A 27,532-nucleotide genomic window follows, 5' to 3' on the forward strand; every position below is an offset into this window, starting at 1 on the left:
AACCACCTGAGCCACTCACGTGCCCCCAGAGTTTTATAGTTTTATTTTTTTAAATATATTTTTTTAAGATTTTATTTATTTATTCATAAGAGACACAGAGAGGAGGCAGAGACACAGGCAGAGGGAGAAGCAGGCTCCATGCAGGGAGCCCGACGTGGGACTCGATCCGCGGTCTCCAGGATCACACTCCCGGCTGCAGGCGGCGCTAAACCGCTGCGCCACCGGGGCTGTCCAGTTTTATAGTTTTAACTCTTATATTTAGGTCTTTGATATACTTTGAGTTAATTTTTGTATATGGTGTAAGGTAAGGCTCCACTTTTATTCCTTTGCATGTGGCTACCCAATTGTCTCAGAATCATTTGTGGAAAAGATTGTTTTTCCCACTGAATAGTCTTGGGACCCTTGTTCAATTGAGTTTAGGAGGGCTTACTTCTGGGCTTTCTTATTCTATTCTATTGGTTTACATATCTGTCTTTATGCCAGTACCTCACTGTTTTGATTACTGTAGCTTTGCAGTAAGTTTTAAAATAAAAAAGTGTGAGATCTTTTTTTTTTTTTTTTTAAGATTTTATTTATTTATTCATGAGAGACACACAGAGAGAGAGAGAGGCAGAGATACAGGCAGAGGGAGAAGCAGGCTCTATGCAGGGAGCCTGTCGTGGGACTAGATCCCGGGACTCCAGGATCACGCCCTGGGCTGAAGGTGGCACTAAACTGCTGAGCCACCCAGGCTGCCCAAAAGTGTGAGATCTTCAACTTTTTATTTTTCAGGATTATTTTGGCTATATGGGGGTCTCTCAGGATTCCATAAGAATTTTAGCATGGATTTTTTTTTTTTTTAGCATGGATTTTCTATTTCCACAGAAACATCAATGGGATTTTGATAGCGACTCATTAAATTTGTAGATCATTTAATGTAGTATTGACATCTTGACATTATTAGGTCTTCCAATTCATGAACCTGAGATGTCTTTTTATTTGTGTCTTCTTTCTTTTTAAAATGATTTTATGTATTTATTCATGAAAGACACAGAGAGAGAGGCAGAGACACAGGCAGAGGGAGAAGCAGGCTCCATGAGGGGAGCCCAATGCTGGACTCGATCCCAGGAGCCCTGGATGTGACCTGAGCCAAAGGCAGGTGCTCAACCACTAAGCCACCCAGGTGCCCCGCATCTTCTTTAATTTCTTTCAGCAACATTCTGTAGTTTTCCATGTACAAGTCTTACATCTCCTTGGTTAAATTTATTCCTAAGGAATTAATTTTCTTCAAAGTTATTGTAAATGGTTTTCTTGATATCTTTTTCAGATTCCTCATTATTAGGATATACAAATGCAACTGATTTTTTGTGGTGACTGTGTTCTGTCACCTTGACTAAAATTGTTTACTATTTTTTTATTTATTATTTATGATAGTCACACACAGAGAGAGAGAGAGAGAGAGAGAGAGAGGCAGAGACACAGGCAGAGGGAGAAGCAGGCTCCATGCACCGGGAGCCCGTCGTGGGATCCGATCCCGGGTCTCCAGGATCGCGCCCTGGGCCAAAGGCAGGCGCCAAACCGCTGTGCCACCCAGGGATCCCTGAAATTGTTTACTAGTACTAACAACGTTTTTGTGGAATCTTTATGGTTTTCTACATGTTATCTGTCAACAAAGATAATTTTACTTCTTCCTTTCCAATTTAGATGCCTTTTATTTCTTTTTCCTGCCTAATTGCTCTGAAGAGGACTTCAAGTACTATGTTGAATAGAAATGGCAAAAGTAGGCATACCTTTCTTGTTCCTGATCTTAGAAGAAATGCTTTCAACCTTTCACTATTGAGTATGATATTAGCTGTGGGTTTTTCCATGTGACCTTTGGTCAATGATGTATAATCCTTTTAATATGCTAATATGTTGTTGAGGTTTTTGCATCAATATTCATAAGGGATATTGTTCTTTAGTTTTCTTGAAGTGTCTTTGTCTGGCTTTGGTATCAGAGTAATACTGGTGTCATAGAATGTTAGAATGTATTCCCATTCTTCGATTTTTTGGAAGAATTTGATAAATATTGGTGTTACTTCTTTAAATGTTTAGTAGAACTCATCAGAGAAGCCATCTGGTCCTGGGCTTGTTGAGTTTTTTGTTTTTTTTGTTTGTTTTTAGTTTTTTGGTTATTGATTCAATATTTTTAGTTATAGTCTATTCATATTTTCTATTTCCTCTTGATAATCTTGGTAGGTTGTGTGTTTCTAGTAATTTGCCCATTTCATCTGGGTTATCCAATTAGTTGGCATACAATTATTCATAGTACTTTTTTATAATCTAATTTCCATAAAATTGGTAGTAGTATCCTCACTTTCTTGCTGATTTTAGTAATTTGAGTCTTCTTTTTCTTCTTAGTCAACCCAGCTAAAGTTTGATCAATTTGTTGCTTTTTTGAAGACCCGATTTTTGGTTTCATGGATTTTTCTATTCTCTACCTGCTTGCTATGCATAGAATATTTGTGTCCTCTCAAAATTCGTATGTTGAAATACTAACCCCCAACGTGATGGTATTCGGAGGTGGAGTGTTTGGGATGTGTTTAAGTTAGGAGAATGGAGCCCTCATGAATGAGATTAGTATCCTTTTAAAAGATAACCCTCCAGAGCTCCCTCCCCTCTTCTGTCATAAGAAGACAGTTAGAAGATGGTGGTCTATGAACAAGAAAGTACATCCTAACCAGACACCAAATCTGCTAAGGCCTTGATCTTGGACTTCCCAGCCTCTAGAACTGTAAGAAATACACTTCTATTGTTTATAAGCCACCTGGTCTATGATATTCTGTTATAGCATTCCAAACAGTCTAAGACATTGTTCCAATCTTTATTTCCTTCCTTCTACTAGCTTTGAGTTTAGTTTGTTCTTTTCCATTCCCTCAAGGAGTAAAGTTATGTTGATGATTTGAGATCTTTCATCTTTAAAAAAATTTTTTTTATTTTATTTGAGAGCAAGCAGGGGTGGGAGGGACAGAGGGAGAAGGAGAGACCATTTTTAAGCTCACGGGGCTCAGTCTCACAACCCTGAGATCATGGCCTGAACCAAAATCAAGAGTCAGATGCTTAACCAGCTGAGCCACTGAGGTGCCCCTTAAATCTTTCATTTTTATGTAGGTATTTACAGCTACATATTTCCTCCTTAGCACTGTTTATGCTGAATCACATACATTTTGGAATGTTGTGGTTTTGCTTTCATTTGCCTCGAGATATTTCATAACTTCGAGATTTCTGACCCATTGGTTTAAAGAATGTGTTAATTTCCACATAATTATGAATTTTTCAGTTCTCCTTCTGCTGATTTCTAATTTTATTTCATTGTGATGGGAAAACATACTTTGTATATTTTCAATAGGTTTAAAATGTATTTACTTGTCTTGTGGCCTAACCTATGAATTTTACTGGAGAATGTTCCATGTGCACTTGAGAAAATTGCTGGGTGGAATGTCTGCTAAGTTCAACTGGCTTATAATATTGTTCAGATCTTTTATTTCCTATTGATTCTATCTCGTGTTCTATCATTATTGAAAGTGGTACTGAAATTACTCTTACTGCAGAGCTATCTATTTCTCTCTTGAATTATGTCAAGTAAGTCCTTTCCTACCAGCCATTACTTTAAATGTAAATGGATTGGGACGTTGTCTGGGTGGCTCGGTGGTTTAGCACCTGCCTTCTGCCCAGGGAGCACATTTCATAGTTTAAAAAAAATATTTAGTAAGTCTGATGCCTGTGTTTCCTCAGGGAAGATTCCTGCCACTTCCTTTTCTTTTGAATGGCCCAGGTTATCCTGCTGCTTGTGATTTTTTTTGGTTGAAAACTGAGCAGGTGAAAAATAGCCTCTTTTTCCAGTCTTTGAAGACTGGGTCTGTGCCAGTGTATTCTTTTACTGATTAGTAGAATATGTTCTGAGCTTTGGGATCAAATGAGAAAGCTAAGTCTTCGAGGATTTCAGTGTGCATCCCACCTGGATTTGCAAACCTTTATCTATTTCCCCCTATACCTTCTTGCTTTTATGTCTTCCAGTTTCACTCCAATTTCTCCTTGGGGCCTCAGATGCTCTACTATGTGTCTCCATCCATAATGTCTTGCCCCAGGTGTCTGTGAGCCATAATCTCTCTAGAGATTTTATGAGCAGTTCCTTCCACTTTATGCTGAGTTTCCTCTGCAGAACTCCAATTATGGGAAAAAGAAACCAGTCCTTCAGGCAGTTCCCAGGTAAGTTAGTACACTGCAAATAAGGTTTGCTCTGCTCCCTTCAATTTGAGGTGGGGCAGGGTATCGGAAAATGGGCTGTTGCCTCCTCCAGATCAAGACTGCCCATAAGTGAAGGGACAAGGATGAGCCAAACTTTCATTTTTCCTACTATTTTCAATGTAGCTTTTACTTGATTGGACATTCACTTGGTTACTGTAGACTTTAGCCTGTTTTCCTGAGCTACCTCAACCTCACTGTATAATTTTTGTAAAGGTTTTACTTATTTGAGAGAGAGCAAGAAAGCACAGAGGGAGAGGGAGAAGCAGACTCCTCGCTGACTAGGGAACACATGCAAGCAGCCTCCATAGTGTGTGGTAGGTAAGGCAATCAAAACTGAACACACTCCATAAGACTTTCATATCATGCTAGTGGGGAGAATCTCAACCAGGATTGGGCACGCCAGCTCTTGAAGCATTTATGGAAAAATCCCAGATGTCCTGCAGAAAAGTAAGGTACAGTGAGGATCTCATGAAGAAGGTTGTTGGTGGATAGGGAACCCTCTTCTCCCTACTCTAGAACCATCTAAACAAAGGGTCAACAAATAATAGCCTGTTGCCTGATTTTGTAGTTTTACTGGAACATAGTCACACTTACCTATTTATCAATTATCCATAGCTGCTTTCATGTTGTAACATCAGAATTAAGTAGTTGTGACAGTAATATCATGAACTGCAAAGCCTAAAGTATTATCTGGTCCTTGCTGACTCCTGTACTAAACAATATAGTGAAGTCTAAAGGGGCTAGAGACTGCTGTAAATGACCATATTTAGTAAGGGCCAAAGATGACAGATAACTAAGTAGTCCACAGAACCTGGCTGATGAAATTTAGTAGTCACTGTCTTTTCATGGACAGAAGGCTTGGAGGAAAACAGGTTTCAACAAATGGTACTAGGACAAATGGATATCCACATGCAAAACGTGACCCTTCTTTGCACTATACACAACAATTAACTCAAAATGGATTGAAGACTTAAATGTATAAACTTTTTAAAAGTTACAGAGGGGTAAATATTTATGATCTTGATTTAGGCAATGGATTCTTAGATATGATACCAAAACCAGAAGGAACCAAAGGAAAAAAAGATATGCTGGACTTCATCAAAATTAAAAACTTATGTGCTTCAAAGATACCATCAAGAAAGTAAAAAAAAAAAAAAAAAAAAAAAAACAACACACCAAAAAATGAAAGAAAATATGTATCTGCTAAGGGTTTAGTACCCAGAATATATAAAGAAATCTTGCAGTTCAACAACAAAGACAAACAATTAGAAATGGGCAAAGGAGAAGAACAAGGGGACCGACACTACATGACTTCAAAACTTAATACAGTAATCAAGACAGTGTGATATTGGTGAAAGTACACAGACAGAACAACAGATCATTAGAGAGCCCAGAAATACCCATACAAAGAGAGTCGACTGATCTTTGACAAGGGATCAAAAGCAACTGGATGGAGAAAGGACAGTCTTTTCAACAAAGGGTGTTGGAGCAACTGGATATTGACATGCAAAAAAAAAAATAGTAGATACAGTTCTTACATTTTTTGCAAAAAATCACTCAAAATGAATCAGATCTAAATGTGAAATATAACGTTATAAAACTCCAAAAGATAACATAAGAGAAAATCTATGTAACTTCACCATGATAATCTAGCCTTCACAATGACTTTTTAGGTATAATATTAAAACCATGATCCATGAAAGAAAAAATGGACAGGTTGGACTTCATTAAAATTAAAAATTTTTGTTCTGTAAAAAACTGTTAAGAGAATAAAAAGACAAACCATGGACAAGGAGAAAATACTTGCAAAACACTTATTTTTGATTTGGTCTAGTATCCAGAATAAATTTTAAAAACCACTTAAATCTCAACAAAAAGAAAATAACCTGGGGCACCTGGGTGGCTCAGCGGTTAAGCGTCTGCCTTCGGCCCAGGGCGTGACCCCGGGGTCCCGGGATCGAGTCCCACATCGGGCTCCCTGCGTGGAGCCTGCTTCTCCCTCTGCCTGTGTCTCTGCCTCTCTCTCTCTCTCTGTGTGTGTGTGTGTGTGTCTCTCATGAATAAATAAATCTTTAAAAAAAAAAAAAAAAAGAAAGAAAATAACCTAATTAAAAAATAGGCAAGAGATCTGGACATTAATAAAGATATACAGATGTCAAATAAGCATATAAAAACATGAATATTTTATGTCTTGGAATTGCAATTAAAACAACACAATACTGGGACACCTTGGTGGCTCAGCGGTTAACAGTCTGCCTTCAGCTCAGGGAGTGATCCCAGGATCCGAGATAGAGTCCCACATTGGGCTCCCCACAGGGAGCCTGCTTCTCCCTCTGCCTGCATCTCTGCCTCTCTGTGTCTCTTATAAATACATAAATCTTTAAAACAACAACAAAAAACAACACGATACCATTACATACCTATTAGAACGGCCAAAATCTAAAATACTGACACCACCAAATTCTGATGAGGACATAGAACAAAAGGAACCCTGATTCATTGCTGCTAAATGGTATAGTCACTTTAAGACGATCTGGCTGTTTCTTAGGAAACTAAATATACTCTTACTCTATGATCCAGGTATTTTGCTCCTTGGTATTTACCAAAATGAGCTGAAAACTTGACCACACAGGCATGTACACAAATGTTTATAGTGGCCTTTTTTGATAATTACCAAAATCTGGAAGAAATTAAGGTGACCTTCAATAGGCAAATGGATAAACAGGTACGTCTAGACAATGGAATATTATTAAATACTAAAAAGAAATGAGCTATCATGCCATTGAATGACATGGAATAATCTTCAATGCGTATTGCTAAGTGAAAAATCCAATTTGTAAAGACCATATGCTCTAAAATCCAACTATATGACATTCTGAAAAAGGCAAAACTGGAGACAGTAAAAATACCAGTGGTTTTAAGGGACTCAGAGGAATGGAGGGGATGTAACGGATGGAGCACAGGGTGTTCTCAGGGCATGGAAAATATTCTGATGATAGTATAATGGTGGAATACACATATTTGTCAAAACTCATTTTATGTATGCATTACTGCACTTTCTAACGTACAACACAAAGAGTGAACCCTAATGTAAACTATGAATTTTAAGTAGTAAAAGTTTATCAATACTGGTTCATCAATTGTAATGAATACACTACACTAATGTAAGATGTTAACAACAGAAACTCTTGGGGGTGGGAGCAATGGCCCATATAGGAATTCCCTATACTTTCTGCTCAATTCCTCTGTAAACCTAAAACTCCTTGAAAAAAGTCCGTTTTTTAAATGCAAAGGATTCTTTTTAAAGATTTTATTTATTCATGAGAGAGAGAGACAGAGAGGCAGGCAGAGGCACAGGCAGGAGAAGCAGGCTCCATGCAGGGAGCCCAATGTGGGACTCGATCCTGGGTCTCCAGGATCAGGCCCTGGGCTGAAGGTGGCCCTAAACCGCTAGGCCACCTCGGCTGCCCAATGCAAAGGATTTCAATAGGCATTTCTTTAAAGAACATACAAAAATGGCCAATAAGGACATGCAAAGATGTTCAACTTTAATAGCCATTAGGGAATTACGAAGCAAAACCACAATGAGATAGCACTTCACAACCACTAAGATGGCTATATTCATAAGAGGGAGAGAGAGACTGGATTCCATCATGCACTGCTGGTAGAAACAGGATATGGAAAACAGTTTGGCAGTTCATCAAACAGCTAAACAGAATTATCACATGATGTAACAACTCCACTTATACGCAAGAGAAAGGAGAATGTAAGTCACAAAAATTTTGTACATGAATGTTCTCAACAGCATATCTATAAACAGCCAGTTATGAACACACTCCTGATGTCCACCAACTGATGAATGAATAAACAAAAGTGGTATATCTATTCAATGAACTATTATTCAGCCATAAAAAACAAAGGTACAACATATCTGAACCTTAAAAATATGCTGAATGAAAGAAGTCAGATACAAATGGCCACATACTGTATGGTTCAATTTATACGAAATGACCAGAATAGGCAAATACGTAAAGTAGAAACTAGATTAGTGGCTGCCAAGGGCCTGTGGGGAAATGTTAATGAAGAATGACTGCTAGTGGGTATGGGGCTTCTTTATGGAATGAAAAAAATTCTGGAATTAGAAGTGATGATTGTATAACCTTGCAATAAAAGGGCAAATTTTATGGTACATAAATTGTATCTTAATTTAAAAATTACACAGAGGATCTTAAGCAGTTCTACTTCCTCTTATCTCATTCATTGTTGTGTAATTAAGGTTGATGATTCTTTTCAGAGTATGTGATGTTTTACAGTTTATCAAGAAACGATCTATTTACATGCGTGTTAAATTCACTTCAGGGGAGAAAATGATTTAGCAAATATTATTCTGGAGCATTAATGTACTTACTAGGGCATAAGCTTTTGAAAGCTGGCACACAATGATTAATTAGTGAAATGGTATCATTTTATGAACAAGTCCTGAAGAAATGGGAAGTCTTCTGAGGTGGCAGTGGGTCATACTGTAAACTTTTAAAAAGATTTTATTTACTTATTTATTTAGAGCGAGCATGTGTAGGGAAGGACAGAGGGAGAGCCACAATTTCAAACAGACTCCCCATTGAACACGGAGCCCAATGTAGGGCTTGATCTCCCAACTCTGAGGTCATGATCTGAGCCAAAATCAAGAGTCTGATGCTTAAGCAACTGAACCTCCCGGCTCCCTCACACTGTAACATTTAAGCAAAAGGGGGCAAGGGAAAAATATGTGGATAAATCTCTAATTAAGGGTCAATTTTTAAAGAGCTCCGTAGTATCTTCTTGAAAGATAAGAAAATCTTCCTGTGTCAAAAACTAAGGCTTTCCCCTAAAGAAAATTTAAAGCTTGGGAAAAAAAGGTGAACTGAGAGCTTAGGAAAATCTGGAATAACAAAGGAAGACTGGTTGACCTAAAAATATATCCAGCTACAGTCACTGAGCTAGACACTGGCATTAGTCCTCAAACTCTGCCTTCCTCACATGCCTGCCCCAGGTCCCTGCAGAGCTGCCTTTCCTACAGTGACTACAATGGATGTCAGCCTCTGTGTGGGACATAATTCAACTGTCAAGTACACATTCAGTAACATTCACAGAGGCCAAGAACAAGCATATGGATGTACTTTTTTTTTCTTTTTAAAGAATAGTCACATGGTCAAGAACTAAAACCACGTAGAAGGATATAAAATGAAAAGTAAAAAAAAAAAAAAAAAAGGAAAAGTAAGATTTCTAGGCTCCCCAGCTCTTCTTCCCAGATGTGATATGGGTTAAGTTTCCCAATATTATATTCTATTTGTTTCCTATAAAGGTTATTTAGTCTTTCAGAACCTGCCATTATCAGAAACTGAAGTTAAATTAAGGTCCCAAATACAGAAGCTTAAAATTTTCTTGCAATTGAAAATAGATGACACTAAATAGATTCAACTTTTTAAAAAAGTTATTTATTCATGGGAGACACAGCTCTAGAGAGCGAGAGAGCGAGAGCGTGCGCAGTGACACAGGCAGAGGGAGAAGCAGGCTCCATGCAGGGAGCCTGATGTGGGACTCAATCCCGGGTCTCCAGGATCCTGCCAGCCCTGGGCTGAAGGGGGTGCTAAACCACTGAGCCACCGGGGCTGCCCTCAACTTCTTTTTTATTTTATTTTATTTTATTTTATTATTATTATTTTTTTTTTCAACTTTTTTTAAATAAATAATCCACACGGGGATCCCTGGGTGGCTCAACGGTTTCCCGCCTGCCTTTGGCCCAGGGCGCGATCCTGGAGTCCCGGGATTGAGTCCCGCATCAGGCTCCTGGCATGGAGTCTGCTTCTCCCTCTGCCTGTGTCTCTGCCTCTCTCTCTCGCTCTCTATGTCTATCATAAATAAATAAAAATAAACCTATAAAAAAATAAATAATCCACACATTTTAACTTTTAAGTCAGATTTTATTTCTTTCTATCCATGGCAAAACAAAGTCCTCCAGGATTTTTTTAAAAAATATTTATTTATTTATTCAGGAGAGACAGAGAGAGAGAGGCAGAAACATATGCAGAGGGAGAAGCAGGCTCCCTGTGAGGACTCGAACCCAGGATCCTGGGATTGTGCCCTGGGCCAAAGGCAGATGCTCGAATGCTGAGCCACCCATGCATCCCACTCTTCAAGGATTTATAAAAATACCAAAAGTTGGTGGTCACTTGGAAACAATTTATTATTAACTAGATTAATCCATTAAGAAAATGCACAGAATACACTGAAGGTTAAAATAAAACAGTGACACAGGTACCCAGATGACGTCCTGACAAATCAGCAGTTCTTGGTAAAACTCCCAATACGGAAGAGAGATTTAAAAACAAATGCCCTGCAAATTCCAGTTTTGCCTGATCCTCAAATGATAAGGTTAAGAATGACCTAACTGCAATTGGCAGGGGTAGTGGGGAGGTTGAAATAATCTGGGAATTGCAAGGGGGTGGGAAATAATCCAATTAATAGCAGCACTGAAAGTATGTAATCTCACAACAAAATGAGTACCGATTTGGAAAGTTAATGTCTGTATTTTCTTCCCCAAATGGGGAGCAGGGCAAATGTGGGAAATTTGCTTTCAGCAATACTCCTAGGACCTAAGGCAACCACATGTCTGGAGCTACTGAACTCTCCAAAACCTCAATATCAACAAACTCTTCACATGATCATTAGCCTAATATTTTACTTATTTATTTATTTTTTTAAAAAGATTTATTTTTATTTATTTATGATATACAGAGAGAGAGAGAGAGAGAGAGAGAGAGAGAGAGAGAGGCAGAGACACAGGAGGAGGGAGAAGCAGGCTCCATGCAGGGAGCCCGACATGGGACTCAATCCCAGGACTTCAGGATTGCACCCTGGGCCAAAGGCAGGCGTGAAACCACTGAGCCACCCAGGGATCCCCCCTATCCTAATATTTTAAATTGAAAAACTGATGCAACCTTGCAATAGCCAACAAATTCAAATTCTTATTAGTCAACCTCTAGTTCTTCATATTCTGTCCCTATCTGTGCCCTTTCAAAAGATGCAATCTGTCCACTGTGCAAGTGAGGCTCACCTGGCCTCAAGAGGCAGTGTGTACCCAGGGCTCTTGTCGGTGGTGAGTAAGGCAGCCAACGCTGAACTTCTTTGTCACTGTCACTCAGTCAGTCAGCAGTGGTTTTTCAACTAGAATGGGCTGGTGCCCTAACACTGAAGAATAAATAGTGAGCTGGGAAACAATACCCGTGCCAAGAGAGGAAAAGAGCCTTCAGACCTGAGGAAGGCTGGACAGGCCAGTCTTCTCTTATCTTTGATGTGCTGGAGGAAAAGATTCCTCTAAGGTGAGCCAAGTTCAGTGGCTCATTCTAACCTAGAGCAACTTTTTGCTGCTCTGGGAGTTTCAGGCCATCTAACTGGATTCTTCTAACTCAGCTCTCACCCCAACAATGCTCAGTGCCCCTGCTTGGGAAGCTCCTAGGGAAGCAGATGAAACTAATTAGGACATAGCCAATCAAAGGCAACGCAAGCATTTTACCAGCTGTGCACAGGGCCCTGCCCACAACTATGGCAAAGGCCACAGAAGTATTTTTACCACAGAGGGTTGCACATTGTCCTCTTTGACTCTGTCCTCCTCTCTGCCCTGACAGCCTGTCTTCACCAGGTTTTATCTCCCAGAGGCACATGTACTTCTTCTTAGCTTATTTTTGTGTTTTATCTGACCAACCATGAAATCATTGGGATAAAGGGTAAAACCAAATGAAAAATCCTCTGGATGTCTGGGAAATGGCTGCTGGGCTTTTCAGCTTCATGAGGCAGCTGGCTGGCTGTGCTCTTCTATGCTGGGTCCTCTTCATCCACTGTCATGTCATTCATGTTTTTCTTCTGTTCAGCCTCTGGCCCCGCAGGCAGAATGCTCGTGACGGTATGGAGGAGGGCTTCGATTTGCTCCTCTGTGAGCCGTTCTTCACTCTCTTCAACCATCTGCAGAAGAAAACCTCCAAGGGTTACAGATGAGCCAACAGGCGGTGTCCAGGCTGCCCTCCCCACCCATGCTGTTTCTAGTCCACTGGCCTCTGGCACGCTGGCTCCAGAGCCTCCTCAGGTCTCTGTGTTCTCTCCACCCTGGCTCCGAGGGAGGGAGAAGCCAGCTCCAATTCCTATGCAACTGTTCCAAATGGGCCAGGGCAAAAAGCAAGTTGCAGGTTAGCATTTTTCTTCAAAGAAATAGAAAACCTTAATGGTTCTATACCCATCCACATGCACACTTGAATATGCTTTGTATGCAAAGAAAACTCACTTCTGGGGAGTGAAATAGCATTTTATATACTTTTGTAGTTCACAACAAACACAACTGTAACTTATAAACTATATCAACAACCCATCTGACAATTGCCCACTGTGTGCCAAATTTTTTTTTTTCTCATCCCCACTCCCACTGCCACTAACAGCTCTTTAGGGAGCTCACATGTCCGAGTGCACATAGCACTTCCTATCTGTTATTTCTTTTAGCCCTCACAACAATCCTGGCAAAAGACAGAACGAGCACCTCAAGTTGGGCCTGCCCAACACTGACACCTACAATCAAACACACACCATGTGGCCTTGATCACCTCCTAGGAATGTGAAGCAAGAGTGATGGCTGGGAAACAATCCCCTGCTGCCTCACTAAATTAGATCCACTTAAAGCCCAGTTTGATGTGTCCTGGAAATCTACACACTGATAATCCACAATTATGAGCCAGTTTTCTTAGCTGTACCTCTAGTTCTCGAATATATTAATGAATACAAATATAGTCAACAATGTTTTTAAGAGCAATACACAGGCAGTCAAATTACTTACCCATGTTCACTTAGGGGCACCAGCCACCTATCATAAACAGCTAAAGGTGTCCAGGGTTCTGTTCTGTGGTATTTCCCACAGCAACCTCTGAGATCTGGTGACTAGAACCAAGAGGAGTTCCAGAAAGAAATCCCAGCAGATTTAAATAAAACAGGATAACAGGCTAGACTTCAAACCCTGAAGAGGGTTTTGGTCTGACCGCCTCCCTTTACAGAAGCTCATCAAGTCAGGTGATGTGTCTAAGATCACATCACGAACTCCTGGGAAAACATCAGTCTCTTCATTCATCTAGGGTACAAAAATGTTTCTACAACCAGAGAATCATCCTGAGTGTTCTAGGGTGGAGAAGACCCTGAGTGAACCAACGGGGCTACTTCTCATCATGCTGTGAAATAAAACGACCATTTCCTAAAGATTCAAAAGCTCCATAAAGTATAACCTCTACTGAACAAGAAATAATCCTCAAAAACCCATTTTTAAAACCAGACATGCTGGGACGCCTGGGTGGCTCAGTGGTTGAGCATCTGCCTTTGGCCCAGGGCATGATCCTGGAGTCACGGGATTGAGTCCCACATCGGGCTCCCTGCAAGGAACCTGCTTCTCCCTCTGCCTATGTCTCTGCCTCTCTCTCTCTCTAATAAATAAATAAAATCTTAAAAAAATAAATAAATAAAACCAGACATGCAAAATTACAGTGTGTAAAAGGAAGTAATCTAACAGAGACTGTCTCCAAAATATGAAGGAGTTGGAAAGGGGTATATCCAATTTGATTATTTAACCCTAAGAAAAGATGATCTCCATTTGAGAAAGGAATGTCTCCAAATTTATAAATTGCCATGTGCAGTTGATTATGAACTGCTTCCTGACTCAGGGGAAGCAGGAAAGGAGATTTAGACTAGTCTTAGAACACTGACAACTTCCCACCAGTATTTGTGCAGGGGCTTTCCCAGAATCACTGCCACCAGAGCTTCTCAAGCATGTGGAAGTCAGGACAATTTATAGATGAGTAAGTGTAGGCTCAGCATTGTAAAGAAAACCTGATCTGGGTCTTACAGCAAGTAGGGAAAGGTCTTTGCCTTTGGATTCCAGCTCTTTCTAGAACACCATGCCTCTATCCTTTCCTCTCTCAGAGAGGCAGACTAGAGTTATAGGACTTCTCAGAGGCCTCATTTTTAGAAAACCAAATAGAGAAGACTTGAACAGACCACCTTCTTGCATCCTGATCACTGCGTGTGGCAGATGCAATGATGATCAGGCGTCAGCTGATAGGCAATAGGGCCGAAGAACAGAAACTTTCCTTTTCAAACCAAGATTCCCAGTCACAGGAAAAAAAACCTAAACCTCATTAAGCAAAATGAAAACACATTTATACAAAAAAGAAACTCAGAAACCAAAAACTCACTAATACCTCTTGGGTCTCTAAGATAAAATGATACTAACTGTATTACTCCTCACCTTTTCTTCCCAACACAGAAGAAACTGAGCCCAAAGAGACACAAAGCACCACCTCAACGTTCTCAAACACCCAAGGTTTCAAGTTGTTCGGAACAGAAGGGTGAATGAGATGTAAAAATCCAAAGTATTTGCAGATGAGTCAACGCTAAATTTTTATCATATACAAAGACCGTATCAATTCCTAGGAACTGTCAAATGGGGCTGCTATACTCCAAAAATGGTGTCTCTCATTCTGAGCTGCCAAGGCCAACTTCCTACATTACCAAAACAACTTGAACCTAATAACTATGGACACTTCTAGCTATCTGACCCAGAACAGTTCACTTAACCTCTGTAAATTTCACTTTTCTCTAATGTAAAATGAATGTAACATCCACAGTTAAGGACCAAATAAGAACACATATTACAGTGTTTTGTAAGCCATAAGACGATACAATCTAAGACATTTATAATCACTAACTTCCAACAGGCGTATATGGCAGTACTGTTGAGGACAGTGGCAGGACGGGGACAGAATCACAGAAGTGGGGGGCAGGCTCCTGTGGATCTGAGGCTTACCACAAACCATGGCTGAGGTGTAACCAAAAGTAGCTTTACCCCCCAAAACTGAATACAAATGCTGGATGCTGGAAATACTTTGGACACAGGGAGAATAATGGCCGTAAGGTTAATGCAAGGATATTCTCAAGTCTTCTGTACTTCACACCCTTTGTGAAAACCTCATTTCTGATCCCTCTCTTATGAGAAGAGATATTGTCACTGGGATTTGCTATCCTTTGTAGCCAAATCCCAGGCTGGGGAAAATCTGACTATAACATGGTCCAACTGCTGAGAAACAACATACCGTATTTATCAAGACCTACTACCTACCTACCTGTGAAAAGGAGAAAGGAAAGGACAGTCTGAGGGGATGCCACACACTTCTTTCTTCTTACTATGCAAAAGCACATGGCTTGGAGGAGAAAGTAAGGTGCTAAGTCAGACAGACCCAATTTGCCACTCACTAGCCAAGACTATGGTGAGGGCATTAAAGGTGACACCTACGAAGCCCATGGCATAGAGCAGGCACTCTTAATAGCAGCTAATCATACCAAATAATGATAGAGCTTTCTACAGGCTCTGGGATGAGATCATGCTAATCTTCATCTCCTCTCTCCATCTGTCATTAAGCCATGAATAACATATGTTGCTGATTAAAGTTGGAGGAGCTAACATGTGATTTTTAACCCAGAGGGACATGGATTAGTTTCTTGCTGATTTGTTTTTTTTTTTCTGTTCTAAGATGAATCTCCTGCACAGTTGAATGCATCAGAGTAAGGATACAAAAAAAAAAAAAGGAATCTCTATTTACCCTAAAGGCCAGTTCCCCCAGAAAGTCACCCTTTATGGAAGGAATTTTTCTAATTTATTTATTTATTTTTTTTTAATTTTTATTTATTTATGATAGTCACACACAGATAGAGAGAGAGGCAGAGACACAGGCAGAGGGAGAAGCAGGCTCCATGCACCGGGAGCCCGACGTGGGACTCGATCCCGGGTCTCCAGGATCGCGCCCTGGGCCAAAGGCAGGCGCCAAACCGCTGCGCCACCCAGGGATCCCGGAATTTTTCTAATTTAATTTTGGGGGCATTTTGAAGGACAGGAAAACATTAGGAGGACAATAAAAGTCTTAGTCGAAAATTAAATGCCCCATGACCCTTTTATTTATTTATTATTATTTTTTAAGGTTTTTATTTATTTATTCATGAGAGAGATAGAGAGGCAGAGACACAGACAGAGGGAGAGGCAGGCTCCCTGTGGGGAGCTTGATGCGGGACTTGATCCCGGAATTCCAGGATCATGACCTGAGCCGAAGGTAGATGCTCAACCACTGAGCCACCCAGACGTCCCTCCATGAACCTTTTACAAAGGTTCTTTTTAAAGAAACTCTAAACATCATAGGTATTTTTGGCTGCTTTCTTCCACACTTTCTGAGAGAAATTTGACAAAGGATAAGTACTTCTAAAACTGACTTTGCAAACTCCTTTTTTCTCATTTTGTTAATTCTCTAATCAGTTTTTTTTTTTTTTACCGACAATTAAATGGCCTGCCTGGTATTTAGAGCTTCACGGTGTTCCCAGGACACCAACACAGTAACCACACAGATTTTCTCACTGGGCCTCAGCTTCACATTCTCCTTAGACCATGTATAGCTTTTACTCTGGCTGTCTTGCACAATTCTAAAGCTTTATACTGTGACTGCTGTGTAGACTGTGCAAGTGATGAGGATCCACTGAATGGTCATACGCAGGGAAACAAGATGATCAAGTTTGTGGTCTGAGAAAGTGAACTCTGACAGCGGTGCAGAAGGTGGACTGTAGGGGCCAGCCTGAGGCAGGGATGATGAGAGGACAACCACGAGAGCTGCACTGAGAAAAGACAGAAATTAACACAGTGTGACAGGGAGAGGAGAGAGAACAGGGGAAGACACAAGCAACAGAACCTGGGGACTAAGTGCATGTGAGATCAAAGAAGAGAATGACTTCCAGGTTTCTGGCTTGAGAGACTGGGCCAGGAGGCTGACAGAAAGAGCATGTGGGGAAGTACACTTGTGCTCTGTGAACTAAGAACAGAAACAGGAAGAATAGGGTTGAAGGGTGGGAGTCAGGGAGGAGAAATTCTGCCAGAGTCATGGTGAGTCTCTTGTTTTTCTGCAACATCTGGTTGGCAATAACCCCTACAGGAAAGCAATGACCAGGATAGGGTGGGACATCAGGGGAGACAAAGAGTGCTGCGATGCAGGCCCAAACCCTAAGGAAGGAACAAAATTTCCCCAGTCTACTTTCATTAAGTCCATACTAACTAGGATCCAATTGGTGAGGTCTCCTTTCACTTATAAAATGGGGCAGGCGGGCAGTCTTTTCAGGAAATGGCAGTTCCAGCCTTCATCACCCTTTCTCCCTTTCAGACTCAGAAACCACTCCCCTCATATTCGGGCCTCCTTCACTCACCAGCTGGATCTCAACAGCAGTCATAGGCCTGTGATTCAGCAGCTGAAGCTTCTCAGCTCTGTCAAATGAAAGTACAAAGCATTTAAAACTCTTATTCCCTTCAGAATCTTGAGTCTTGACCAAGCTGTTCAGAGAACACGGTGTCAGATAACAAATGGGAAAACTGCTTGGAAAGTGGCCCTCAGTTTCTTCAACTGTAAAAGGGAGAATGAGAATTGAAGAGCCCACATCAGAGACTCTTGAGAGGGTACAAATGTGTATTAGAATCAAAAAACAACTAATGTATGGATTAAAAGAAATGTAACAAATAGAAGAGGTGCAGTTTTAATCAATTTTATCTGGAAAATATGAAGAAAATAACATTTTCTTAATCCAAAAGATTAATAAAATAATCTTGGTTGGTTGGTATCACTTAGAAATGGCAGAGAATTCCTTTTTGAGATTAATATTAAATGTCAGATTTTCACTTGTTATATCAGAAACAAAAACCAGGACTAGAGGGGGGTAGGGGTTAATGCACAGAAGTATAAGGCACAGTCCTCTGCCCACAAAGTTTACAAGCCAGTTGGGGAAAGAAGACAAATACAAGAAATTTTAACAAACATGTAAGTAACTGTTGAAGATAATAATTATCACCTGTCACAAGGTAATATCTAGCTCATTTCTAAAGGAGTGGTTGAAATGTGTGGACTCTTGAAGGTGATATAGGACTTAAAAGAAAAAAGAACAGCTTTTTTCTTTTACCACCCCTGTGCAGGTGACAATTTCTAAGTTTCCCTCTCAATCTGACCCAGAAGCTCCAGATTCATCTTTCGGATCAACTCAGTAAATATTTACTGAACTTTAAAGACATTCTGAAATAAACAGATGACTGAGCCACAGGCCCACAGCCGCCTTTGGAGAAACAGCATATTAGCCAGCCTCCCTCTGCCTCGGTCTCGCCATCTGTATAACAGCAATCATAATAGAACTTAATATCTCATCAGGGGGTTAAGGAGGGATGAACATCTTTCTGTTTATAGTGCCAGCAGCTACCATTTATTGCTTCTTCCCATATGGCAAGCACATTGACTTAATCGATGCTGAGATGGTAAATAACTTGTCCAAGGGTTACACAGCTAGTAAATAGAGAGTTGGGACTCAGTCATCAAAGCTCATGTTCTTAACCATCTGCTTCTAGTGTTCGGTATTCAAATGATGACTGTCACAGCAATTTCTCCATAAATGGAAGTCATTAGTAAGGCACTTGTAGTGAAGTTCTACTCCTTCCTCATAATCCTGCAAACATTTACTCTAGACTCGAAGATGACTTCACTGAGGAGGAAACCTTTGCACTGGGCCCTGAAGAGTTTTCTAGACAAAACAATGGGAGCAATGGACAGTCAGGGCAGGAACAGCATAAGTAAACGGCAAGAACAAAAATTATGGAGTTTTAGGAAATGGCTGCATGAAAGGCTGTGAGACATGAAGCTGAGTCCTTAGGACAAGACCACACAGGGCTCCAACTAACAACAGGCTGGATGTGACTCTGTGGACACTGGAAAGTAACCAAGGAACGGAGTGATATGCTGAGGTGAGAAAAAACAAGGCCGTGAACCTGGGTAGCAGCAGGGCTGGCAATGAGAGGCTGGACATGTGAAAGGTCAACCTCAGGTATAGGTAACAGGACCTGACAACAGCCTTGGTTGGGTGGGGAAAGAGAGAAGAGAAGAGTCAGGGTTTAGTGTCAGGTTTTTAGTTTGTTTGGGAAAAATCTATTACTTGAAATCTGAGGAGTTTGTGGTGCTTTTGGAACAATGAAGAGGTCTCTGTTCAGCCATTCGTCTAGTTCTAGTTCTAGTGTGGTCTAGAACTAAAGAAAAAGACCAGAGCTGGATGTACTAGCAAGGAGTGATACAAAACCATGGGAGTGGATATCACAGTCCAGAGACCAACTACAGAGTAAGTGGAGACACAAGACAGGGCACCATAAAACATCTCCAGTTAAGGGTCTGGGAGAGAAGGTGGCAAAGGAGGAGGAAAGAGAGGCAAAGAAAACCTGAGAGAGTGATGTTAGGGAAACCAAGGGAGGAAAAGCTCTGGGAAAAGGGCAGGAGCAACAACATCACATGCTGAAGAGGGGAAAGCAGACTGACAGTATAGAAGTAACCAGATCTGCCAACAAAGAGGGCACTGGTGGTGGCCTGTGCAATAGTTTGGTGGAACAACAGTGATGGTCACAACTGGACTGTGGGGACTGAGGATTAACTGTAGAGAAAATAATCTTTTTTTCCCCTTTGGTAATGCAGTGTTACCACTTTTTTAAAATTTTCAAAACAATCTTTATTCTACATTTTGAGAATTAAAAAATTAATCAGCAAAGTGTGTCACCAAAAAAAAAAAAAAAAAAAAGTGTGCCACAGTGCAAAGAGAAACATACAACAGAGAATCTCTATAATAATCAATGGTATAACCAAACATCACATGTACACATTTAGATGAACTGAAATTATAACATAAAATAAAACCCAATTTCTGAAAACAAAAATGAAGGTATTAAGGATCTCCAAACATTCTTAACTCTAATGAGATTTCACTGGACTCAAGTCATTTGGAAGTGAGGCATTCACAATATGACTCCATTAACCCAGCTTAGGAATTCTTGGGAGCCATGAATGGCTGTGGCAGGCAGGTTGACAACAAATGGCAACCAAATTTTGATCAGAAAATTCCCCTCTGAAATTTGGCTCTAAAGTTATCAGGCTTTTGAAAGACATCCTCCTCACTGCCCCAGATTTTAAACAAACTCGTTTTCAGTACAGTTTGTATTGATATTCTTTGTTTGGATGAACCTCAGTTTTTCTGGCATTAAAGCAAATTTAGATTTGGTTCATGTCTGATGAGAAAAACCTGTGAGAGGAGGGTCTAAGAGGCAGGTGTGAAAGCCGAAGTAATGGGGTCTGTGCTTGGGGCACAGAACGAGTTTCAGAAGATCCTTGTGAAAGACAAGTTAAAAGCACAAGGGGAGATGTCCAAGGAGAGGAGGAGGTTATTAGTCTGATTGGTCTCTGGCCTGCAACTCTGTTTCAATGGGGACTGGCAGGAGGGAATGGAAGACAAGGTTTGAGGATGGATATGGGGCAAAGGATAGAAAAGCTAAGTCAGACAACTGAAGTGTTTCATTTATGACATATACTATAAATCAAAGACTTAAAGGAGACTAAAGACCAATCCAGATATTTTGGCAATTTTAATTCTTAGGAAGATGAAAGTTCCCTCAAAGCCTAATTGATATTTCCTTACTAAAAGCAAAGACCAGTATGGTACAGTATAATTCCAGAGGAATTTAAGGAAGATCCTTAGGGCTGCTTTGTCTACTTTATTTTATGAATGGCTACCTCCCCTACACCAAAACGCTTCAGGGAGATTCTGCTACTGTAATACGGTTTCTATTTTTTTAAAAGATTTTTATTTGAGAGAGCGAGTGAGTGGGAGAGAGCAAGCATGAATGAGGGAGGAGCAGAGGGAGAGGGAGCAGATTCCCCTCTGAGCAGGGAGCCCAGTGCAAAACTCAATCCTAAGACCCTGAGATCATGACCAAGCCTGAAGTAGATACTTGAAAGACTGAGCTACCCAGGTGCCCCTATAATGTAGTTTCTTATTAAATCTGAAAAGTGTCCAAAAGTTTCAGCACCGGAAAGACACCACAACACGTGTCTGAAGTGAAATGAGAGGCTAACAGGACTAAAGCAGCTGAACTGTGATAGTGCCAAAGGTAACTGATGTCCTTCCCAGCACACTGGTGGCCTACCTCCTCACCAGATGCTGGAGTCACCATCTAAGCCACCCACGAAGAGGTTTCCCTTTCACTGAGTTCTGAGGACACTGGCTCCCTGTGAGGCTCCAAGCTGAGCAGCACTGGGAAGGAATCCTGGACGTGGAGGAGGAATGCTGCCAGCAGCGGCCCCAGCTCTGAATCTCCTACCTGCAAAATACTTGCCTTCCACCAGCACTGTTGAACCAGGTGGACAGGTGGGACCAAGTGGATCAAAGTCATAGGGATTATGGACTCTAAAGGGCCAAAAGCCACGTCTGGGCCCTGGGAAGATACAGTGAGGTGCCAGGAAAAGCAGCTGACGTGGTAGCGACTGGGGCTGCCCACGGCTGCACAAAGCTCCAATAAGAGCTCTGAGTAGGCAGATGGAGGGAGCATCAGTACAGGAGGAGCCTGAGAAGTCACAAGATCTGAAGGTGGACTGGATTCCCACAAGGCTGCACAGGACAGATCTGTGTTTGATACTGACCTTTGCTGTTCACAGTAGTTATGGGTCTGGTTCCTCTCAGCATCACAGACCAAAATAATCTCTTGAAGGAAAAGAGAAGGCAAGGAGCAACTACAGCCTGAGGAGGGGAGGTTCTGGAGGGACCCTGGAGCATGTCTGCCAGCTAAGGAAATAAGCACGAGGAAAGACTATAATTGAAGGGAAGAAAGGGAAAAAGACCCTCAGAAAAACAAAAGTCCAAAGTTTCAGCAAAGGGGCTCATATTCCACAGAGGCCACAGCAATGTGGGGGAGAAAGCATATTTGAAGGGATCTGAAAGGAAAAAGTTCATTTTGGATAATTTTCTCAGTTAAGCAGAAATGAAAAAGTAGAGCTAAATAAATGAGCATCTCTGCTCAAATCAATCAAAGCAATGGAATCCAGTTCATCGACCGGTCATTATCAAGCTAGGTTCTGAACTGCTGGAAATGTTCCTATAGTTACACAAAAGGATCTTGTAAGTCGACTAGCAACAAAAACACAGCTGCTCCATGAAAAAGCTGACTTGGAGTCAAACCAAACAAGCAAGTTCTCTGCTCCTACATTCAAGGAGCTGAGCACTGCAGGAGCAAAATCACAGACCCACACTGACTGCAGGCTCTGGTTTGAGGGTCTGCAGGTTAAACACATTCCCCTCACTTCATAACTAAGCCTGTTTTTATTGTCCCTTTATTGTCCCTTTCATCCTTTTCATTTTTCAACTCATTACACTTTAGCTCGTGCCCCAACTGATCACTAAAACTGTTCTTGCCAAAGGGCTCTATGCCTCCACACAGACAACTCTAGTGGATGCTTCCCTGTCTTCTTTTACCTGTCTCTGTGATATCTGACATTGTTGATCATTCTCTCCTTAAGACTATCTACCTTTATGGCTTCTACACAGCATTCTTTAATGATTCTCTTATCTGATGAGAATCTCAGATTCATCTCAATCTCATTCATCTCTTTCTAGTTTTTTTTTTCTTTTAAGATGTTATTTATTTATTCATGAGAGACACAGAGAGAGAGAGGGGGGGGGGGCAGAGACACAGGCAGGGTGAGAAGCAGGCTCCATGTAGGCAGCCTGATGTGGGACTCAATCTCGGGACTCCAGGGTCACACTCTGGGCCAAAGGCAGGCGCTCAACTGCTGAGGTACCCAGGCATCCCAGATTATTTCTTTCAAGATCTCCATCCCCTTCTCACCATTTCTATAAGCCACAATTTTTCTTGGTTAGAGGACAATGACCTCTATTCTCAGAGGTACCTGAAATAAAGTATTTTTATTTATTTTTATTTTTTAATTTATTCATGAGACACAGAGAGAGAGAGAGAGAGAGAGAGAGGGGCAAAGACACAGGCAGAGGGAGAAGCAGGCTCCAGGCAGGTAGCCTGATGTGGGACTCGATCCCGGAACTCCAGGACCACACCCTGGGCCAAAGGCAGGCACTAAACCGCTGAGCCATCCAGGGATCCCCAATAAAGTACTTTTAAAAGATAAAAATCTGGCTGCCTCATTATCCTGCTTGTAATCTTCTACCAGGATTTTGGTATGAACTTGAATTCCTTAGTTTAGTCTCCAGAACCCAATCTGATATTTCCAATCCTCTAGGTTCATATGCCTTTGCTTTCCCTAAGCACTCATATCCCGATTAAATGAAACTAAACATTGCACAGAAAAGCATCAGACTACGTCTTGATTCTGTGCCTTTGCACATCATGTTCTTTCTGCTTGAAGAACTAACTGACCTGCACCTGGCTGACTCTTCCTTTGTATTAAAACCCAGTGTCACCTCCCAGAGACAAAATAATATACTCAAATTCCAACACTTTAGTGTCTCTCTACCATGTCCCTCCTACCATAGCACTTATACTGTATTCATCTTTGTATCTCTCAAACAGACAAAGATGGAGGATAAGTCAAAGAAAGAGCTAGGGCAGGACTGACTTTCAAGAAAAGTGCAAAGAAGAGACAACTGCAGAACACTGGGGAGACCTGGGGCAGGAGTCCATGCTCCCAGAGCAGAGAGACTACCCATAATCCAGATACTCGTGAAATCTGACAACTCATCCATTTCCTCTGGGCTTTGCTGGCCCTAGAAGTATATATCCCAAATATGATGCCAAACCCCAAGAGTAATCTGTGTACAGAAGAGTCCCTTTAGGACTCAAAGTTATTTACAAACCTACCTAAGCTGGGTCTCAAAGACAAGTCCTTCTATTCTGGCAGACATAGCTGTCTGCACATCTTAGGGAACAGGTATCAGGATAAGACCTGGGGCTGTAAGACAGACTGCAGTTCTTAAGAACTAAATGCTTCAAGCAAAAATGATTAAAGAATCAAATGCTTTGAGAAAATGAACTATAGAAAAATATAATAGACTATAGAAAATTAACATAGGACTTAGTGTTAAAGTGACTTCGAGTTGAGTTTCAACACTACCATTTTGCTGAATAAAGCTATGGAGTAAAATAAAACATGGTTTCTATTTGTTTTTTTTTTTTAATTTATTTATGATAGTCACACACAGAGAGAGAGAGGCAGAGACACAGGCAGAGGGAGAAGCAGGCTCCATGCACCGGGAGCCTGACGTGGGATTCGATCCCGGGTCTCCAGGATCACGCCCTGGGCCAAAGGCAGGCACCAAACCGCTGCGCCACCCAGGGATCCCTAAAACATGGTTTCTATTATACCCTCAAGGATTCTAGCAGTGGAGGTACTTAAGCAAATTATAATAGAGTTCCAGTTTGTACCATGAGAACTAGACCCTTTAAGGGCTATTATCTTGAATCTCCTCTTCCTGAGAGGATGGTAGAGAAAAACTCTCTTGGGGATATGCAGATATAAGGATTAATGAGCACTTCAGCAGTTTCTGATATAAATGTTTATTCATATATATTTATATATATGTTTATTTATATTATATATATTCCTGTCTTATATCACACTGGCTAGCACAAAGATGGTCCAGGTCTGGTATAATGGTAAGCAGCCCCTGGATCATAGGTACTGAGGCCAATGAAAGTCAATGAGCTACAATGGCTCTGCCTCAGAGGAGGAGCCAGGCCCCATCTACAGAAAAAGCAGCCTGCCAGCCCCCTCTACTGGTTGTCTGTAGAACACGACTGCCTGCAGCTTTTGCTTCTTGCAGTCACTAACCTACGTAAAAACCCTGGCACAGATCTGTCCTAGAAGTCAACCAGTTAATGAAAAATAGGCACCAACAAGTCACAAAGGAATTTACAAATCCTCAACTTTAGAATCACACATGGAAAAAAGAAACTTCTCCGAATATTACAATCTGGTTTAAATTTACATAGATTATGGCCAATCATGAATAGGCTTGCAAGAAAATTCTCATTTGTGGGTTTCTTTTTTTTTTTTTTTAAAGATTTTTTTTTAATTTTTTATTTATGATAGTCACAGAGAGAGAGAGAGAGAGAGAGAGAGGCAGAGACACAGGCAGAGGGAGAAGCAGGCTCCATGCACCAGGAGCCCGATGTGGGATTCGATCCCGGGTCTCCAGGATCGCGCCCTGGGCCAAAGGCAGGCGCCAAACCGCTGCGCCACCCAGGGATCCCTCTTCCTTTCTTCTTTTTAAATTTAAACTCTATGCCCAACATGGGGTCTGCTCTCCAAATGACCCCAAAATCAAGAACCTCATGCTCTACTGACTGAGCCAGCCAGATGCTCCATTTTTGAGTTTCTCGAATGGTAGCCAGGGGTAAATGTGTACAAGAAAAGATGTTGGGATGGGAAGCAATACACCAGACCAGACACATAGTGAGAAGAGGCCTTAAAAAACTATCAGGACTTGTCTTGTAGATAAGAAATAGATCCCTAAAAGCCAATCTTTCTGCTTATTATAACAACAAAAAGCCCCCAGGACTAAATACAAAAGGAATAACCTGAGAACTGTTAAAAGTATACAAAGGTAGGTGGACTGGAAATTAAAATAAAACTTGAAGAACTAGTTAGTGTGGGGGATAGATGTTTGCTTTCTCTTTTCTCTCACAGCACTGATTCTCATGCCACAGGAGAGCTATGGCAGTAGCTCCAACAAGCAGCTAAAACTCCAAGAGAAATCCCATCTTTCCAGCCAGAAGATTGGGGAAAGGGGCCCCTGAGACCCGGAAATCTGGATGAAATTTGCAGCTCAATGGCAGCTCCCTAGGGAGCCCCTATCAGCAAGTGTAGCTACAAAGAGAATCTTGGTCGTCCAGAGTGCCAAGTAATATCCTTTTTCCCCTTTGCTCTTTACCTCTCCTTGCTTTGCCCCAAGGGTGGTACCAATAACAACTGTACATGTGGCCAACTAAATCTTTGAGAGAGGGATCCCTGGGTGGCGCAGCAGTTTGGCACCTGCCTTTGGCCCAGGGCGCAATCCTGGAGACCCGGGATCGAATCCCACGTCGGGCTCCCGGTGCATGGAGCCTGCTTCTCCCTCTGCCTGTGTCTCTGCCATTCTCTCTCTCTGTGACTATCATAAATAAATAAAAAAAAAAAAAAAAAAAAAAGAACAGAAATCAGTGTTGATTTAAAAATAAATAAATAAATAAATCTTTGAGAGAAATCTGGTACTTGTGGCCAAAGAACCAACAGGGGAGGCTCAAGTGGGTCAGAGTTTGGGGGCCATCTCAGAGAAGTGAGCTAGAGAAGGGGGATTCTCCTACATCTGAGCATAAATCAGCACAAACCCCAGATTCAGCTTGAGCCATTCATGTGCAGAACAGTCCCAAAACAACAAAAATCATGTCAAACCACCACTCCAGTCTCATTTGCAAAAAACATCCAAAGCAGCAGATCAAAAGTTTTAAAAACTACACTGACATTAAAATCCTTGCCCATGGAAGGCAAGAGACTTGAGGTGTGAACCTAACTGGGTTGACTGCTAAAATAAACAACAAAATAAGCAGAGACTTTTAACAGGATCCAGAGTCTAAACACTATAATATTCAAAAGGTCCAGGACATAATTTAAAATTACCTCAATGGAAAGAAAGAATATACAACTCATTCTCAAAGGAAAAAATACCAAACCTACAATAACCCATATGTTAGAATTATCAAAGATTTTAAAGTAGCTATTATAACAATATTCTTGAAATGGGTGGAATAATTGATGTTCTCAGGAAAGAGGCAGAAATTATAAATAATAAATGGAAGTTTTAGAACTAAAAATCATAATGTATGAAATAAATTCACTGGCTGGGCTTATTAACAAAATGAAGATGACAGACAAAAGAGTCTGTGAATTTACAGAGAGATCAATAAAAATTATCGTTTGAACAACAAAGAGGGGGGAGGAAAAAGAGAAAAATGAAGAGAGAGGATTCAGGGAAAATGGCAGTGTGGGAAAAACCAGGACTCTGCCTCTCCACCACCTAGACAACTGCCTAGACAACTAGACCCAAATGTAAAATGCAAAACTATAAAAATTCCTAGAAGATAATACAGGAGAAAGCCTAGGTGATCTTGAGTTTGGTGATGACTTTCCAACTACACTACCAAAGGCGCAATCCATGAAAGAAACAGCTGATAAAACTGGACTTCATTAAAATTAAAAACATCTGCTCTGTGAAACACAACATCAAGAAAATGAGAAAACAAACCACAGACTGGGAGAATATATTTATGAAAGGCACAGGATAAAGGACTTTTCCAAAATATACAGTAAATTCTTAA

At 41.0% G+C, this 27,532-nt stretch overlaps 1 protein-coding gene and 1 pseudogene across 3 annotated transcripts in view; both read right to left on the reverse strand.

The window, feature by feature from the left end:
* Positions 1-10,205: 10,205 nt before the first annotated feature.
* The window catches only part of CRCP (CGRP receptor component), a 37,124-nt gene continuing 19,797 nt past the window's right edge, over positions 10,206-27,532 (reverse strand). For 2 of the 3 annotated variants that reach the window (XM_072837613.1, XM_072837612.1), the window contains exons 5-6: positions 17,569-17,626; positions 10,206-12,264 (exon numbers count right to left, since the gene is read on the reverse strand). In XM_072837613.1, the coding sequence (XP_072693714.1) occupies positions 12,118-12,264; positions 17,569-17,626 (205 nt within the window). In that variant the 3' untranslated portion in view covers positions 10,206-12,117. The remainder of the gene's footprint in view (positions 12,265-17,568; positions 17,627-27,532) is intronic. The other variant, XM_072837614.1, reaches the window with a different exon arrangement.
* LOC140639136 (DAZ-associated protein 2 pseudogene) lies at positions 21,241-22,115 on the reverse strand (annotated as a pseudogene).

The sequence above is a fragment of the Canis lupus genome, chromosome 8, assembly GCF_048164855.1.
Source record: "Canis lupus baileyi chromosome 8, mCanLup2.hap1, whole genome shotgun sequence".
Taxonomy (NCBI): domain Eukaryota; kingdom Metazoa; phylum Chordata; class Mammalia; order Carnivora; family Canidae; genus Canis; species Canis lupus.